We start from the raw sequence: 18,521 nt of genomic DNA on the forward strand, positions 1-18,521 counted from the left end.
ACACTCTCAATAGATACAAAACTTAAAATCATCCTCAAGCATTGTTTTCCTACTAATTACACATCCACAACACTCTACTTTTTTTAAAAAAAAAAAAGTCATATGAATCTTCATTGAAGTGAGAAGTTTATGCTTCATTTATTAGCCTTACCACAAGCATCAATGCTGATAAATGCAGGGTCCTTGGGCCAGGTTTTGGTAAATAGGCCCTAATTTCCTTGCCTGATGGCAGTCCATTCATAGGCTTCCTACAAATGGTCTAGAGCAACTTAGCTTTCTCGTGCCCATTCTTTTTTTTTTTTTTTTAATTTTTTTTTTTTTTTTTTGACAGGCAGAGTGGACAGTGAGAGAGAGAGACAGAGAGAAAGGTCTTCCTTTTGCTGTTGGTTCACCCTCCAATGGCCGCCGCGGATGGCGCGCTGCGCCGGCGCACCACACTGATCCGATGGCAGGAGCCAGGTGCTTATCCTGGTCTCCCATGGGGTGCAGGACCCAAGCACTTGGGCCATCCTCCACTGCACTCCCTGGCCACAGCAGAGAGCTGGCCTGGAAGAGGGGCAACCGGGACAGAATCGGTGCCCCGACCGGGACTAGAACCCGGTATGCCGGCACCGCAAGGCGGAGGATTAGCCTATTGAGCCGCGGCGCCGGCCCTAATGCCTATTCTTCTTGAGACTATTCTAATATTTTGTCCTACAGAGCTCTTCCTTAAAATGTAGTGCCTTCCAAAGTAAGCATTCAGATTGCTTATTGCGGGGCATGAAATTTCAAGAAAGTCTGCTTCCATGGGGATAAGGTAGACCGGTCTATTTCTCTTGGATGAATTTGAAGTAGTAAATGTGGAATGTCAAACAGAAACTGGGTTTTACAAAGGAGAAAGGTCATGAGACAGAGCAAGGATCGTGGGCAGGCTAAAGTTTTAGGGGGCAGAATTAATATTCAGAGTAGTGATGAGTAGTAAACAGAAGTTACAAGGTAGACAAAGATAGATGGTAAACGTTAACTCATATTACGGCAAGTAGAAAAGCTTAATGGTGGCAAGGAGTGACTGGGGAGGAGATGTGTTGTGTTAAGGATGGCAAAGAACTATAGTCACTGAATTACAGGTTCCAGATTCAGAGAAATGCAACTATACGCTGAATCCTATACCTAATCTTTCACGAAGTTCTATCATCTTCAATTTCTCTTAGCATATCTTCAACAATTATGCAACAATTTCTATATCCATAGAAAAAGTGGTTAAGACCCCTTAATCTAAAAAAAAAAAAGTAGGCCTACTTTGCTGTAGAAAAAAAAAAAAGCAATGCCACAATTAATATCTAATCTATAGAGACTTGTGATTCCAATGAATTTCTTTAACTTTCTGACATGTTCACTAGAGAAAACTTCTTTAGTATATTTTGGAAGAAGGGGACCCAAGATGGAAATGTCCACTTCATAGAATAAAAAGCACTGGTTACAAAAGACTTTCAAATCTCTCTATATTCCTGAATCACAAATTTAAAAATCTATACATGCTAACAAAACTTATTGGCAACACAGAAACCAAAACTGCTCTTCAAATTGCACAAATACATACATGAGAACACACTAGTAGGAAAATACTCTGTGGGCCTTCATTGATGTTCCGGGACTCTCAAAGTTTTCTCAAGAGAGGGCCTTCTTTTACCCAACCACTGAAACATTTCATTAAAAGTGCATCTCTCCTCACCAGAGCAGGGCTTTTAAACTTGGGAGCCTGATTCAAACAGCAGGCTTTGAACAGGAGCTTGGAATGAATCCAAGGTGGAAAACACTCTGATAACCTGATAACCTGGTTAGACAATTTACAAACATTTTTAATTGATTAATGTTTGGCTTATTTATTAATTTTCCTAGAAGTTGTTCTTTTGGAACCAAATTCACAAATCAACATTTAGATAGCACATCTGGAATTAGAAAACAGGACTGACTCCTCCGTGCTGAAATGTAGATGTGAAATACCCCTAAATATTAGCAATGAGAGTCACATTCTGAAGCCATCTCAAGAATTGCTAAATCAGACTGATAAAAAATGAAAATTTCAATCACACAAGTCCTTTGACATCATACCAACTGTGTTACAGACTTTGCTGCATTAAGTGCTCTATAAAAAATAAAGCTCACAAAACTAAGTCCCTTCAATAAAGTGCTGAAAAATTAAACAGGTCTGTGTAATACCAGATACCTAACAATAAGTGTTCAGGAAATGTGGGCTGTTGTGAACTAGAAGTTCTTTCCAGCACACAAGTAAAAGTGAGACTCCAGAGCAGATAGATGTGAATTAAAGCTCTGACTTTGGGCATATCCCTTCTTTAAGCTGCAGTTTCTACTCAGTGAATGTACACAACCTCCTCCCCTTGGTTCTTCACAGTGATTAAAGATGATATATTTGCAAAAACTACCAGATTTGGAGAGCTGGCCCCAACAGTTAGATGCTGCCAGGGGAAAAGAAGAAGAAAGAGAAGAATGGGTGAAGGGAGTAGGAGAAAGGAGGAGGAGAGAGTGAAGAAATAATAATAGTGTCACTGTTATTATTACTAGATTTTGTGTAGGAAAAGCTCAGAATCAGCCCTGGATATACTCATGGTTTTTTATTTTACAGTTAGGCAATTAAGGATATATCTATACAAGGGTTTCCCAAGCTCAGTAATATTAGCATTGTAGCAATTCCATCTCTGCGGAGTTGTCCCATGCATTGTGAAATATTTGGCAGCAATATACCTGGTCTCTATCAGTAGATACCAGTAGCACCCTCAAATTATAACAGTCAAAAATGTCTCCAGATACTTCCAAATTCTCCCACTGAAAAAATGACCCAGGTGAAGAACCACTGGTGGATCCCAACAAGAGGACATCTGTGGCTTAGAAGATGCTGGAAATCCCAAGTGAGCAGCCATCCAGACAAGTGAAGGAAAGTGCTGGTGTCTGGCTGTCACCAGATAGGTCTCACATTCCTTCTAAATGTATAGTCTGGAATTTTAAAACAAGTACTTGTCAGGAAACCACATAGCAGTAGGCTGAGAATTCCTGAACTTGGAAACACTATGGTAGAAATACAGTAAAGCAATAAAGCACAAACTGCATAGACATGAACAAGTTGGCAAACACTCCCCAGTCAACCCCACTTGGGGACCTCGTCATAGTCCCAGCAATGCCCTTTCTTTCCTGCTGCATTAAGACAGAAGTGTGGTCAAAGGAAAAGCTGGATGCCAAAAATGCCCGTGTTTTCATGCAGCTGCCAATTCTGGCTTCAGGCAAGGTTCGGCGTCTCTGCTCCAGTTTTTCCAATTGTAAAACAGGGTTTGTAATAATGAATACCTTGACCTAACTAGTTTTTGATTCTAAGCTTGGGATATCCATTCAGTATAGGGCCTCAAGTCATAATAACCACCAGGGGGAAAATACTACAAACACAAGAAATAATTTTGTCTTCAACCATTTTGAGGTAAAAAATAGAATGCATTTCTTCTTTTTCACAATCTATTTTGGTTCGCTTGGTTTGCCTATCCATGCTTCACCTCTGCTGATCTTTGCACTACCTATACATAGACTAAAAACATCATGTAGATTAGCATTTCTCAAAATTTTTTGAAAATTATTAATCCTTCAAGAAAGCTTTTTAGGCATTTTTTTCCCTAATCATCTTCCCTTTCATACAATTTTAATGCCAGAGACATCCTGAAAATCTCTTTATGCACTGTGATCCTTTGAAGGAGTATAAACCAATGTAAATTGTAGAATTTTATGGGTCCCAAGAATGAATTGACACTCCCTTGGGGCAGGAGTGTCCCCATTGGGGCTCAATGGTGTGAATAAATCTGGTTTACAAAGGGTGTCTGGGGCCTGGAAAGCCAGCTTCTGCCCATTGGAGACTTGGGATTATTAAAGAGACTTAGACATAGAGATTTAGAATGCTGAAAGGAAACCTGGAGAAACCAGATAATTCAGTAAGATGTTAAAGATAACCCATCGCCTAGAGAGATCTGAATTCCCAAGGAAGAACCACCTCACTCTTCCAGGACAGACCGCCGAGGCTGTGGGGCTGACCGCACCTCACAGAGGCCCCAGCTGCAGACTGGTCTCAAACATCACCTTGCTTCCTCTCTGAAGTGAAATACCAGCAAACATGCACTTATTGCTGAGCATGCAAAGGCTGGTGCTAGGTGTTAGAATTCTAGCAATAACTGGTATGTGATGGCTACCATCGGTGAAATCAGAGCCAGGAAATGGAATCTTGTGAGTCAGAGGACTGACAGGGTAAGGTGATATGACAGGAGTGAGGCCTAAATGAATAAAATGGAAGGATGTGCGGACATGGTGCCCGAAAAGTGCAGGCCATGGGGGTCGGCGCAGCAGAATGGGGAGTGGTTGCTCTGCAGGAAGGGTGTTGGCTCCAGCCTTGTGCCACTGTGGACATGGTGGGTTTGGCTTTCTAGATTTTCTGTGAAATCACCTGGTTTTTCCACGTGAGCTTTTTCATTTCATTTTTTTTAAACCTTGGTGGGCTGAAAATAATACAACTGCAGGTAATACATGACTTCATTTGTTAACTGCAAATAAATAGGAAGAAAATATCATCTCTGCTTTAATTTTTAAAAAAGATTTATTTATCTCAAAGGCAGAATGATAGACAGAGAAAGGTGGGGTAGAGATAGAGAGATTTTTCCATCTGCTGGTTCATTCCCCCAAATGCCTACAACAGCTAGAACCAGTCCAGGCTGAAGGCAGGAGCCATCTGAGTTCCCCATGTGGGCAGCAGGGACCCAGGTATTTGGTTGATCTACCACTGCTTTCCCAGGTACATTAACAGGGAGCTGGATTAGAAGCAGGGTAGCTGGGGTGAGCTCTGTGCCATAGTAGGTTAATCTTCTGCTGGTAGCACTAGCATCCTTTATGGGTGCCTATTTGAGTCCTGGCTATTCTACTTCTGATCCAGCATCCCTGCTGATGGAAAGCAACAGAAGATGGCCCAAGCACTTGGGCCCCTGCACCCACATGGAGACACGCAAGAAGCTCCCAGTCCCTAGCTTCAGACTGGCCCAGCTCCAGCTATTGAGGCCATTTGGGGGGCAGTGAACCAGCAGATGGAAGACCTCTCTCTGTATCTCTCCCTCTCTCTGTCTGTAACTCTACCTTTCAAGTAAATAAATAAAGCTTAAAAAAAAAGCAGGATAGCCAGGGCACAGAGTAGCAGTCAACTCAGATGGGCACTGCATTATGCAATACTGGCATTGCAAGTGGCAGATTAACTCACTGTGCCACAATGCCAGCCCTAAATATCCTATATTCTGTGAGGAGAGGGGTTGTGACTTTAAGAGACTTCTCAACATTAGAGAAAGCACGAAGTAGAGTGGGGGATGGTGACAAGAGTGAGGAGGAATTCAATAGATCAACCTGGTAGGTAATTATACAAAGAGATCACTGCCCCAAAGCCTCATAGCCTCATCCCATAACAGAGTGCTGGTTCCTATCCAAATTCCTGCTAATGTGCCTGGGAGACAGCAGGTGGTGGGGCAAGTATTTGTGTCCCTGTCATCCATGTGAGACTCAGATGGAGTTCTTGGCTCCTTCAGTCTGGCCCAGACCTGGTTGTTTTTGTCATTTGGGGAGTGAGCCAATGGATGACCGATCTCTTTCTCACTCTTCTCTTTCATTCTGTATTTCAGAGACAGTCAGAGACAGAGACGGGAAGGAAGGAAGGGAGGAAGGGAGGTAGGAGGAAGGAAGTGAGGGAGGGAGGGAGGAAGAGAGGGAGGGAAGGAGGAAGGAAAGGGAAGGGAAGGGAACGGAAGGGAAGGGGGAGGGGAAGAGGCGGAGAGAGAGAGAAAAGACAGGCCAGGAAGGGATGGGCATGGGCATTTGTCCTAATGGTTAAGACCACACTAGAGATGTAGGCACTTGACATAGAAAGACCTGGGTTTTGTAACTGCCTGGGTCTCCTGACTCCAGTTGCTAATGTACACCCTGGGAAACAGCAGGTGATGACTCAAATACATAGGTCCCTGCCACCCCCATGTGGGAGGTCTAGATGGAGGTTCTAGCTCCTGGCTTCAGAATGGTTCAGCCCTTATGTGCCTTCACAGACACAATATCAGGGAGCTCAACTGAAGCTCCAACATGGCATGCCGGCATCGCAAGCAGAGGGTGGCTTAACCCACTGTACCACAACACCGGCTCTAGGTCTCTACTTCTAAGACTTATTTCACTCAAACTGGTCAAACATAAGACAAAATACTTTGAGGAACATTCTTATAGCTGCTTAAATATCACAGCCCACAGAAATGATAATTTTCTGTGCAAAGTGTGGAGACAAGTATGTTACAGGTAAGAAGGGCCCTAAGCGAAACGTCTATACAGTATTGGTTTCCTGAAGCTGGTCCTTAGCCTCATGCCAGTTCATACATCAGTTCAATCAGCCAACACCAAAGTGAGGGAGAGGGGAGGGAATGTGATAGCAAGTTTTGGCTGAGTTTATAAAGGTTATATGTCTGAAGCTACTCATTTCATTAATGTGTTTGATATTCAATAAGATTTTATGAAATGATAATGACAATAAGCTTGAGTTTCTTGGAATTTTTTATAAATTTACTTTATAAAAGGCTAGAAAATCTATACTGGATCCCTACTTAATATTAAATTTCTACTAGATCTCAATGTGTGAACACCACTGCTCTATGTGGCAGTAGATTAATATAATTATCTATAGGAAGGTGACCTGAGGTTGGGATGAGCCCCATCCGTGAAAGCAGAGAACGACTTTTGAAGGCAAGCCCAAGAATGAGTCACCTCAAGATCCAGTCCAGATCAGGAGAGCAGGCTCTGCCACATGGCTGCAGAGTAGTCTAATCACCCTCCCACTCCAGGCCCACTGTGGAGACTGCAAGAGATGTGGAGACTCCACACACGACTAACAGCTGCAGACACTCAGGTGACTTTGGCCTTGGAAGCCACCTGATGACAGCATGAAAGCAAGGAACGAGGTGTCCACATGTACAAGAAAAGTGACCTAACAGACGTGAACTGGAGCAAGAGAAGAGGGGACACAGAAACCCCAGAGGAGGGTATTTGGCCACGCCTTACCCTCTCCAGCATTCTTCACACACTCATCCTTTCTTCCACTCTTCAAACACACACACACACACCAAGCACACGCATGCACTCTGCCTCAACACTTCTTGCTGCACCTGAGGAGACTCAGAGAGAAGCTTTAAAGGGTTCTCTTTGGTGGTACCCAGGAGTGATGGCATTGGGCAGCAGAGAAAATCTTACAATCTCCCAAAACAACTGTAGGAAAAGCTCGAGGGGTCTAGCCTTGGAACTCCAGTTAATTTCTCTTCTTGAAGGAAACGGATTTTAGAAAGAGCTGCTAGTTGAACTCAATTACTTTCAGATATGAGGATTATTTGTTCCAATAAGTGCAATAACTAAGCCAACACGTAGCCTAAATGAAGGCAGAAAAAACCAAAGACAGGAAAAACTCATCTTAAAAATTCTAAGAATCTGTCACAATTTTTCTTAAAGATTCAGTTGAGTTCAATGGTACTCCTTAGGTCATAAACTACTTTTCAGCACAAACATCCTTGATGAATTTTGGATCAGAAACTACTTCAGAGTGTTTCTTTAAAAAAAAAAATGAATAGCAATGATGGGGATTTTTTTGACAGGGAGATTTACTTCTCCATATATGTCCTGGCTTCATAATGTCACAGGTTGAAGACTCTCAGGAAAGCATCTGCTTGACATAGAACTTGGTCATTTTTCTCTATGCAGATGTACAAACAACACGTGCCCGTTCTCTTTCCCTCCACACACACACACACACACACACACAGTGGCCACTCTGACAACAGGGTCCTCTATCCCCAGGAACATGGCACGTGACCCACTCTAATGGCAGCTGGTATAGCGGGCCTCTCTGACCTGCAACTGCTGCTGCTGGCACAGAAACCACTGTGTGGGTTGGGGTGGGGGTTGCTGACCTGCACCGGCTCAGGCGGGAGCTGGACCACATGCTGCATGCGCTCACTATGGTGATGCCTGGATTCCTCCTCGTAGATCACATCCCTCTCGTGCTGGGGGAGGTTCAGGAAGCGGCGGATGGTGCAGAGGTTCTCCCAGAGAGTGCGGTTTTCTGGGCTTGGGTTCTCCTTCCAGCGGAGCAGTTCACACAGCCAACCCTAGAGAGAGAGGGAGCCCCTTGAGTTGACTTGCAGAGTGCAGAGGAGCTGAGTCCCTTTAAACAAGCGTCACCTACTTTATCCTATTTTCCCGTCAAAACTGTTCCCATCAATCTGGGATCTCAAAATACTGCAACAGTCTGACCACGTAGGTAGTAACAACAATGCCTAAGAATCTCCACTCATGCTAGTTATCGCTTTGCTCCTCTATAGAATATACTCTCCATTACACTTTCCTTATAAAACATAATCAAGGGGCCAAGGTTGTGGCACAGTGGGCTAAGAGGCCACCTGTGATGCCGGCATCTCAAATGTGAGCTGGTTCAAGTCCTATTTTCAACCCAGCTCCCTGATAATGTACCTGAGAAAGCAGCAGCAGATCACCCAAGAACTTGGGCCCCTGCCACCCACATGGGAAACCAGATGGACTTCCAGGCTCTTGTCTTTATCCTGGAACAGCCCAGGCCATTTGGGGAATAAACTAGCAGATAGAAGATCTACCTCTGTGTGTGTGTGTGTGTGTGTGTCTTTCTCCATCCCTCCCTCCCTCTGTTGAACTCTAACTTTCAAATAAATAAAATCAATCTTTAAAAAAACAACATAATAAAGTGAGATTACAGTTTTGAATCTCAGAAATGGTCATTAGCATTTTGTCCGACAAATGGACAATATTCTGTTATCCAACCGGATAGTATTTCATTCTGAGAAAAGAGTGATGTGAAAAGTATGTATTACAAAAAGGTAAATCTAAAGAACAAAATTTCAATGGTAAATATCACTAAATTCCCCAGGAAGGGAATATTATTACAATTGTCAATAACTCCATAAAAGATGGAAATAAACACTTGGGCAATTTCTGAATGCCTTATTCTCTTGGCCCTCTTAACCATCACTGTCCCATCACAGCCACACCTGCAGGAAGGTAGGCAGTTGGTCGGGTCACACCTGCAAATGCCTACCTCCCAACTCTGGCATCCGGATGTTCTTCCCTTGCAACTGCACAAGAAGAAAATGTAATGCAAATAATGATGGATTATATGAAAATAATACAGAGGATGCTGTCAACATCACTCACTGACTCATGTCAAAATATTTTACCCAGTAGCTTCCTAACCCATCATTTCTAAGCTTCATTGCTGATTTTGAAAACAAGAACTGTCCCACATCATGCCTCTTGCAAAAGAGTAAAAATTTTTCTAAAGAGGTGCATAAACACAAATGACTTTGTGCAAAATAAATCCCAAACCTCAACAAATTCTCTAGCATAACTTGCAAGCCAACGAAAGTTCCTGACATGCATTATAAAAACCCCATATAATATCATAAGCCGTTGTTTGTCTAACTCTCCACTGTGTCTTCTGCCTTTACCCAAAAAGAGGCAAGATTTGATTATCTCCGCTGCATCAGCCAAGACAGCAACACCAGCTGTTCTCATTGTGCAGCCTCTTCCTCACGGCCTCCATGTTAATAACCTGATCATTCCATTTTCTCCTTCAACTGCCGGCTGCAGCACCGCGAAGAGACAAAAACCCAGGCCCATCTGCAGCAGCTGTAGGCACTGAACTGTGAAGCCACTGGGGATTTATAAACTAATCTGTAACACAACACTGCCTTGTTTTTACAAGTGAGAGGCCACATTTGCGCAGACCTGATCTTTTCTTGCAATAAACTGGGAGCTTGGGAGAGTTAGAGGGTTAGGAAGAATGAAAACAAGATATCTTAACATTTGCTTGGAAATGTTTTTCCAAGTGTTTTCATGGATTTTTTTCCAACTCAATTAAAAGACAGGTAATGATTGATTTTTTTTCAAGGTGCAATGTATATGAAAAATGAAGACAAATTTTTTGTGCCTACCAGAAAACAAATTATATTTCTAAAAATTTCCTAGTCCCAAAGTGTTTCCTCAAGGGCTTCTTTGCACAAAGGAAAGAATTCTTGAAATGGAAAAGAAACCATCTGTGGAAAAAATAAGCTCCTATTTCTCTGTCTTTTCATAGAGCTGAATAAGTCTCCAACCGAACTCTTTCAAATGTTTCACACAGGTATGTTTAACATCTCCCAGGGGAAGCGATAGCATGGAGACCAATCATTTAACGGAAAATAAAAACAAAACCTACATCTGTTAAAAGATGAAGTTCTGAGGTACTCAGACCTTAAGGAAGACAGCACCTGCTGCTCAGCCTGAGGAGTGAATTGCATTGTGGGAAGCCACAGCTTGAAAGGAGACAGGTGACAGCTGAGTGGTATCTCCACTTACGCCACTTGGAATGTCTCACACAACATTCATTGCTGCATTTGATTTATATGCGCTGTTATAATCCGCACTCATTACAATCGCTTAGAACAACACTACAGGCCTTGTTATGGACTGTGTGCTGTCTGCCATCCGTCTTTAAGAAGTGTAGTGCTCAATTTGCCCACTGACATGCAAGGTCTTGACCTTGAAGCTATTAGGGAGCGGATTAGACACAAGTGTGATCATGTGTGCAGACATAAGCAAACCAAATTAATTTCTGGCACAGGGAGGAAGCCAACAAGACCCTGTGCTTAGGGCACCAGAGAACTTCCTCCAATCCCTCATGGAGCTGAGCTAATAGCATGTTTAAGGGAAACCCGGTTTTGAAGATGAAGCACATTCATGGTATTTAGAGGGTTATTAATCTAGTTTCCCCACAAAGTGTTTGCTTGGCTGATCAGATTAAGGGATGGAGCCTTCAACAGCGCACCCCCACCACAGCAGGCCCCAAGAAATCTGTGATACTTCACAGCCTTGGACATATTGCACCATGTGTACCCAGCTGCTTCAATAATTAGCTTATGAATGTATCAGCTGGTTCTGTGATTTTTATAAATAATAACTAACCTACAGAGCAGAAAGATTGTCAGGAGCCTTACAGTAGCACAAAACCATAAGGAGCTCCTAACTCTGATTTGCTGTTCTACTAAATATCGATATTCCCTACTAAAGGAGTTCCTGCAATGCCATTTATAAATATTTATTTTGTCTCAGAAATGGCAATGTATTTTCTAGTCAGTTTTTCTCATGGCAGCCATGCTTTGCTTTCCCCTCACTCTGACTCACTTGCTTAGACTTCCAAGCTTATATTCAGGAGATCCACTCTTCCACCTCACTTCCCATGTACTCACCTTTATTTTATGCACATGATCCTTCCAGCAGCCTATTTGGAATGCTTACCCCTGTTTTCTCAATAGGATCTCTTATTAGCCTGTTAAGTATTTAGTGAATGTGTGAGAAATTATCATGTTTTTGCATGAACACACATGTATGTAAATTGTCAGTGAAGCCATCACAGAACAGATAAAGGGTCCCCACATTGGGATTTTTTTCATTTATATAATTTTTGCATGCCATCCAAGAAAGTTTTGCAGTATCAGGCAAAAAAAAAAGTGTAAATGTCAAATAAAACAGTGACAGATGACAGTATTCTCTATTGAATAGCACTGTTTCTGTCGTGCATGTTCAATGGGAACTCATGAATTATTAATAAACAAATCTCCTTTTTCTGTTAAAAATCTCAAGTAGGTTTTTTTGTTGTTGTTCCCTATGTGTTATATGGAGCATTCCAGGAGAATTATTTTCATTTCAGAAATGCTGATACAGAAGTTCAGCTGATTTCCAGCCTTGGCCAGCTCTCTGAGTGGGCATCATCAACTGTGGAGTATACACCTCTCTATGATTTCTCCTGAGGCTAGCCAAATATTCATATAGTACATTTTTATTTTATAGTCTGACAAAACTGGGACTAAATGAATTATAAGTGTTTGAGCACAGCGAGGAAGTGCACAGAATATTACACTCAGAGCCCAGGTACTTGATTGTGAAGTTCCTGCCCTGTCATTAAATGACTGGGCAGTGTTAGACCTAAGACCTTAACTGTAAAAAAGGAGGGTTTATAAAAGATGGTCTCTAGGTTCTCTTCTAGTGCCACATTCTGTGAGTTTACTTTGTTATCTTTCAAAAATAGCAGACAGTTTTTAGCCATTAGGATCAGAAATGCAAAGAAATCACCTTGAGCATGTGATCAAGGTCAACAACACTAGTAAGGATATACCAACACCATGAACTGTGATACGATGAACTGCAAATGATACAACTTTATATCTGAGGTATTCGCACCCAAAATGCGTAATCTCAGTCAAGTCATGAGATAATATTCAGACAAATCCATAGAAAGAGGTGTTTGATAAACAATCAGTCCCCTTCTAAAGTGACGTGAGCATTGGTGAAGCTTGGTGAGAAATATATAGTACAGAGCAACTATCCCTTCTATACAATCCTGGCAAATTTTCTGTGAGTCTAAAATTAGTTCAAAACAAAAGTTTTTAAGATACAAAGAATACATGGAACATGTATAGGAAAATCCACATGGAGCCTTCAGTGTAAGGATGCCAAGGAATTCACAGTTAACATTTTCTTTTATGGTCAGTATCAGAACCCAAAGAAGAAATACAACTTCAAAAACTTCTGCCTTGCAATCAATGGTTAAAGAGTTTCCAAGCACACAGCCCATAAGCAAATAATATTTATTAACATCTCATTTTAGCCATCTCATCAGTCTCTTAAGCAAATATATTTCCCTCAGTAAAACAGAACAAAATATAAACAACTCTGACTGTCCTTTCCAACTATGCAGGTGAGGCGACACTCATACCAGTCAAGACATAGTTTGTTTATAATCCACCTGTTCTGAAAAGTTGCATGTCAATCTAAATTTACAAAACAAATCATGTTGTAAATGTATTAGGAATCCTTACTATTTGAGGAAATGTGCCATTGATTCTTTGTGGAAGATGAATAATAATCCCATATTTTCTAAGTTGACAGTTTCATTTCATGACACAAAGACAGCTTCTAGTTGAGCATTAGAAGAGGCAATAATAAGAACCATAATTTGATGTTGTTTCTCCTTCATGATTTCATCCTCTTCTGCCATCATTTCCACTATCCACTATCGACCTTGTTTTCTAGCCATTGCAATTGCTCACAGTCCCTGGAGATGCCTGGAACATTCTTACTTCTGTGCTTTTGTTATGCTCCTTCCTTAGCTGGAAGGTCTCATATCCAAATCTCTGTTCCCCATGAGAAGCTGTGCTTCGAGGCTCAGTTACATGGTCTCATCTGATCGCCTGAGATAATCAGTTGCTCACTCCTGAATGACCCTAAAGCATATTGTTTCTACCCTTCAACAATTTGATTTTAACTGTTGTTAGAGCTGAGCCTATCTGTATCCTCATCAGAACAATTGACTGCTTTCAACATCTTTAGAGCAGAGAATGGTTCCTTGCACATTAGGGGATGCTCTATAAGTGCTCATTAAATTGACCTGAAATTATTAGATTACATAGAAATTAGCCTACAGGAATGTTTTTATAGCCACATAACCAAAGACTAACTGTTGAGGAGAAGCACTAATATTCAGAAGCAACCCTTTCACAATGTTCTATGTCTTATTTCCTCCTTCTATTGCATGAACATGATAAGAAAAATAGGGTGATCCAATTTGTCCCATTTTGTAGACTGTGAACAATGACAGAGAGCTCTTTAAACATTCAGTGTGTAATAGTCTACTGAACATTCACTTCCTGTGTGCCATGTGATGATTTTGTACATTTCATGCATCATTTAACGATCACTGCTAATTTTCACTTAAAAGGTGAATTAAGATCACTCACAAGAAAGTGAGGAATTCTGACCATGAATCATATCAGGAAAAGTGTCATCACAGAGAATATGACATAATATGGATCTTGGGTGATATGGATGGGTTTCACCAGGTGGAAAGGAGAAGAGATTAAGACCTATCCCAAGCACTGATAATGTTATCTGCAAGTGCAAACACACACAAAATAATCACACAGAGAATCAGAAGCAACTATGTGAAGCCAAAGCATCATCTAGAAAGGAAGCCAGGTGTCAAATTCTGAAGAATGTCATGTAAAGCAGTATCATTTCAATCCTTAGGTCCTAGGATTTACTGAAGGCTTTTCAACTAATATGGCAAAGAATATACCTTTCTTTCTTACACTATCCCCCCTTCTTCCTTTTTAACAAGACATCCTTGGGGAAAGGACTATGATAAAGTCAGAACACTGATTATCTTAGCCTAGATAGTGCTTTTTTTTTTTTTTCACAACAAATCATGTTCCTGGGTATTAACCAGGATCTACAATGGTCTGTTAGTGGTAAAGTACATTCTTCATGAGCTCCATCCTTTAGTTGTTTTCATTCTAAAAAGAAATGGTAGGCATTATAAGCACAAAATTCCATCCATCATCTTAAAACCGTTTTATTTTCTCTGGGTCTGCATGTATATGCATGTATGTTGTTGTCGTTCACATGGGAGTTCTAAAATTCTCCTGAATTAATAATTAATGAGGAATAGGAATGCCTAAAATTTGTAAAGGTTTAAAAATTTCAAATAGATAATAAGTGAATGACTTTCTCCAAGTCACATACCAAAAGCTGATGTTGTTCCAGTGTCCAGGGAGGTCATTACAGAATAATAATATGGCCAAGTATTTGAGTTTGGAGCCTATGAGATATGAAGTTGAATCCCAGCTCTTAATTTTACGTTATGGCTGTGGACAGCACATAAGAGTGGAGTTCCTGTCCATGGTACTGAAATGTCCCCATGTACAAAATTACTTGTTTTCCCTAAGCCAGGACACTGGTTAAGACTCCAATTTCTCCAAGCCCTCGTGTTTCTTCCCTAAAAAAATCCTATGCTTATGAGAAATCTCCTCAATTTTATAATATTTCACAATAAATACAAATCATGACTTTGTCAGCATTAAACACAAGTTCACTGCCTGCTCTGACCTCCAACAAGAGAGTAAGTAACTCTGTTTCTGTTGAGTAAGGTTGTATATTCCTGGAAGACAGAGCCTTGTCACTGTATTCCCCTTGATGTGTCTACACAAAGGTGATGAGTGAATTCAAGCTACTAAATAGTAAGTACCCCCAGCCCCTTTGCCCCTCTAAAAACATTAATGAATGAATAAGTCAGCAAATGAACAGTCCTGTAGGAAAATGACTCAAGGCTTCTTGCAGCAGAAATGTAAAAGGCCATTTACTCACCCACATCTTCAATGCAGAAAATGTCAGCATATGTAACCAAAAGGAAATGTTTTCTGAGTGTCTCCAAAGAAAATTCATATTATTAACCACAGACAGTTCGCTTTCTAAATGGAAGCACATAAAGTCCCCAAACAAACTTTTGTAACTGTGAAAGGATTTCTCTTCAGCTGGTTGAGACTCTTCTGAAGTGTGAAATGAGCCAGATAATATTCAGCTCTTGTTTCTTAGTCACCGAATTCTCTTTTCATGAATCCAATAAGTGTCTATTAAAATAAATAAACCCCCTAATGATTCAAGATAACCTAATCAAGAAAACTGAAATGGATAAAAAGCTAACTAGGAGGGAGACTTGTCAAGGGCTTCAATGAATTGCTGACGAGGAGGTCATCTAAACCTAAAAGAGATTTGTGCTTAGCATTTGGTTACAGTTCAAGGTTAATTATTTTATACCTTGAATGTGGCGAGTAAAAATGATCTGTTTCTTTTTTTATTTTTCAAAATTGTACACCAAGTTCTAAACTGTATTTTCATGGGAACCAATTTTCAACTGTCTCTAGGCTACCATACACATGCCTCTCACATTTCTATGGATATGTTTGTAAAGATTAAGTCAGTAATTGGGAGTAATGAAAATTTTATTTCAGAACACTTCTTTAGCTTCTGCTATAGATGGTTTATTGCAAGGGGGGATTACCTGCAATTTTGTTGCTGCCCACCTTGCCATGGATATATAGGACATGCAGAGCTATACAGAACTGAGGAGGCTCAGAACATCTTTACACATACAAATAGGAACATACAGGGGCGGGCACTGTGGCACAGTGGGTTAAAGTCCCTATCAGCAGGGCCAGCATCCCATATGGGCGCCAGTTCATCCCAGCTGCTCCACTTACGATCCAGCTCCCCGCTATTGCCTGGGAAAGCAGTAGAAGATGGCCCAAGTCCTTGGGTCTACAGAGAGGCAAGCAAGCAACTAAATGTAAAATTTAAAGAATGTGACTCTGCAAGTGTCTGCCTCCTTATCTCATCACCTGGCTGGCCTCATTCTTGTCATGGTCCTGTGAAAAGAAGACAATTATACAGTCTCTATGATAATATGGTAGGAACTATTCATGGGCACCAATGTTCTCCCTTGGTAAAAAACACGGCTTAACTCAATCTCTTTTTTAAGAAGGATGGAGAGAGTTTAAAAAAAAAATGGCTTTCCTATGGCAACCTGGTTTATATCAAAGCCCCATGCAAGTCAGCAAAAGTGCCATGTCATGAACAGGTGAGTGACATAACTCAAGGGTATATTCTGCAGATAAAACTGAGCTAAAATCAATGCAAGAACTTTACCGATGAGTTAAAGATACTTAACATTTTAAGAACTATATATCAACTTGTGATGGATCTTTGCTGATACCTAAATAAGTTACAGGACATGAAATACTAACATAATTAATTGTGAGGGTGGTGAAAATAAGCCAATTCCTCACAATGGAGTTCATAACAAAACTGAGATTCAGGATGGGCATTTGGCCTACTGGTTAAGATGCCTATGTCCCACATTGGAGTGCCTCAGCTTGATGCCCAGTTCTAGATCCTGATTCCAGCTTCTTGCTAATGTACACCATGGAAAGCAGTGGCACTGGCTCAAGTAATTGAGTTCCTGCCACCATATGAGAGACCTGGATTAAGTTCCCAGCTCCTAGGATCAGCCCTCAGCCCAGCCATGGGGCTGTTGTGGGCATTTGGGGAGTGAACCAACAGATAGGATCTCTCTGTCTCTCTCCCCTTCCCCTTCATCCCTCCCTCTCCTTCTCCCTCTTCCTCTCCCTTTCTCTCTCTCCCTCCAAATAATTTTTTTAAAGAACCAAGACTCTGTTATGATTTTGTCAGATAATCTTTCCTCAGAGGCTAATCCCTTGAGTTTATACTGAGAGAAAAAGGAGAAACCAGAAGGCTCAACTTGATGCTCAGATATCATTCAGTTGATTGCTCATTTAGTTTAATATTTTGAAGTTTCTTCACTGGGAACAGTAATCTTTTTTGACTGGTAATTTTACTGCAAATATGTTAATTTATTTGAATTATATTCTGGCAGACAGCCCCTAAATTGTTGTATGCATGTCATAATATACAGGTCACAAGAGTGGAAACTGACCCTAATATGATGATGACTGTGCTCCTAAAAGATCAGCCCAATAAAAAGCGAAGCTACTCAGGCAAGGTCACACTCCTCATTCTAGCCACCTTCCATGCTGAATGCAAATGGCAAAAGCACAACCATTAGGAGTGAGACTGATATAATCAACTCATTTTACATGAGGCAACTTAAGGCCAGTACTTTCTGTCACTCTACATCAGGGAAATCAAGGGGAGCTACACCTCTATTTCCAAAGCCTGAGCTATCCAAGCTCAAATAAAGTCATCCCCGTGGTGGGAACTTCATAAAAGAACATCATCATCAAACATCACCAAACTTACTCTCTTACATGAAAAGTTTGTCTTTACAAAAGAATTATCATGGCAAGCATTTGATATAGCAGTTAAGCCACCACTTGGAATACCTACATTCCATATCAGAGGGCCTAGGTTTGAGTCTGGACTCTGCTACTAATTCTAGCTTTTTACTAATATATACATTGAGAAGCAGCAGGTGATGGCTCAAGTAGCTGGGTCCCTGCCACCCATATGGGAGGCCTGAATTGAGTTCCTGGCTCCTGGTTTTGGGCGGGCACAGTCCTGGCTGTTGTGAGCATTTGAGGAGTGAACAAGTAAATAAGATCTTTTTCTGCTTCTCTGTATCTCTGCCTTTCAATTGAATTAAATTAAATTAAATTTTAGAAGGAATTACAATATTGCTAAAATGTTCATACTACTCAAAGCAATATGCAGATTTAAGGTAATCCCCATCAAAATCCCAATGGTATTCTTTCCAGAAATAGAGGAAAATAACCCTAAAATTCATATGGAACCCCCCTACATACCCTTCCAATCAAAAAAAAGTAATACTGACAGGTGTAATACTGGGTTGGGCTGCTGCCTATGATAAGGGCACTGGTTTGATTCCCAGCTGCTCCATTTCAGACCAAGCTCTCTGCTAATGTGCCTGGGAAAGTAATGGAGAACATCCCAAGCGCATGGGCCCCTGTACCCACATGGGAGACCCAGGTGAAGCTCCTGGCTCCTAGTTTGCCTAGCCCAGCCCTGGCTGTTGCAGCCATTTGGGGAGTAAAACA

At 41.2% G+C, this 18,521-nt stretch overlaps 1 protein-coding gene across 2 annotated transcripts in view; it reads right to left on the reverse strand.

The window, feature by feature from the left end:
• SATB2 (SATB homeobox 2) overlaps nt 1-18,521 on the reverse strand; it is a 194,674-nt gene that overhangs the window by 31,379 nt on the left and 144,774 nt on the right. For both annotated transcript variants that reach the window (XR_009865797.1, XM_062189594.1), the window contains one exon: nt 8,001-8,198. Coding sequence is in view for 1 of the 2 variants with exons in the window: in XM_062189594.1 (XP_062045578.1) it covers nt 8,001-8,198 (198 nt within the window). In the remaining variant the exon portion in view is untranslated. The remainder of the gene's footprint in view (nt 1-8,000; nt 8,199-18,521) is intronic.

The sequence above is a fragment of the Lepus europaeus genome, chromosome 1 (assembly GCF_033115175.1).
Source record: "Lepus europaeus isolate LE1 chromosome 1, mLepTim1.pri, whole genome shotgun sequence".
Lineage (NCBI taxonomy): Eukaryota > Metazoa > Chordata > Mammalia > Lagomorpha > Leporidae > Lepus > Lepus europaeus.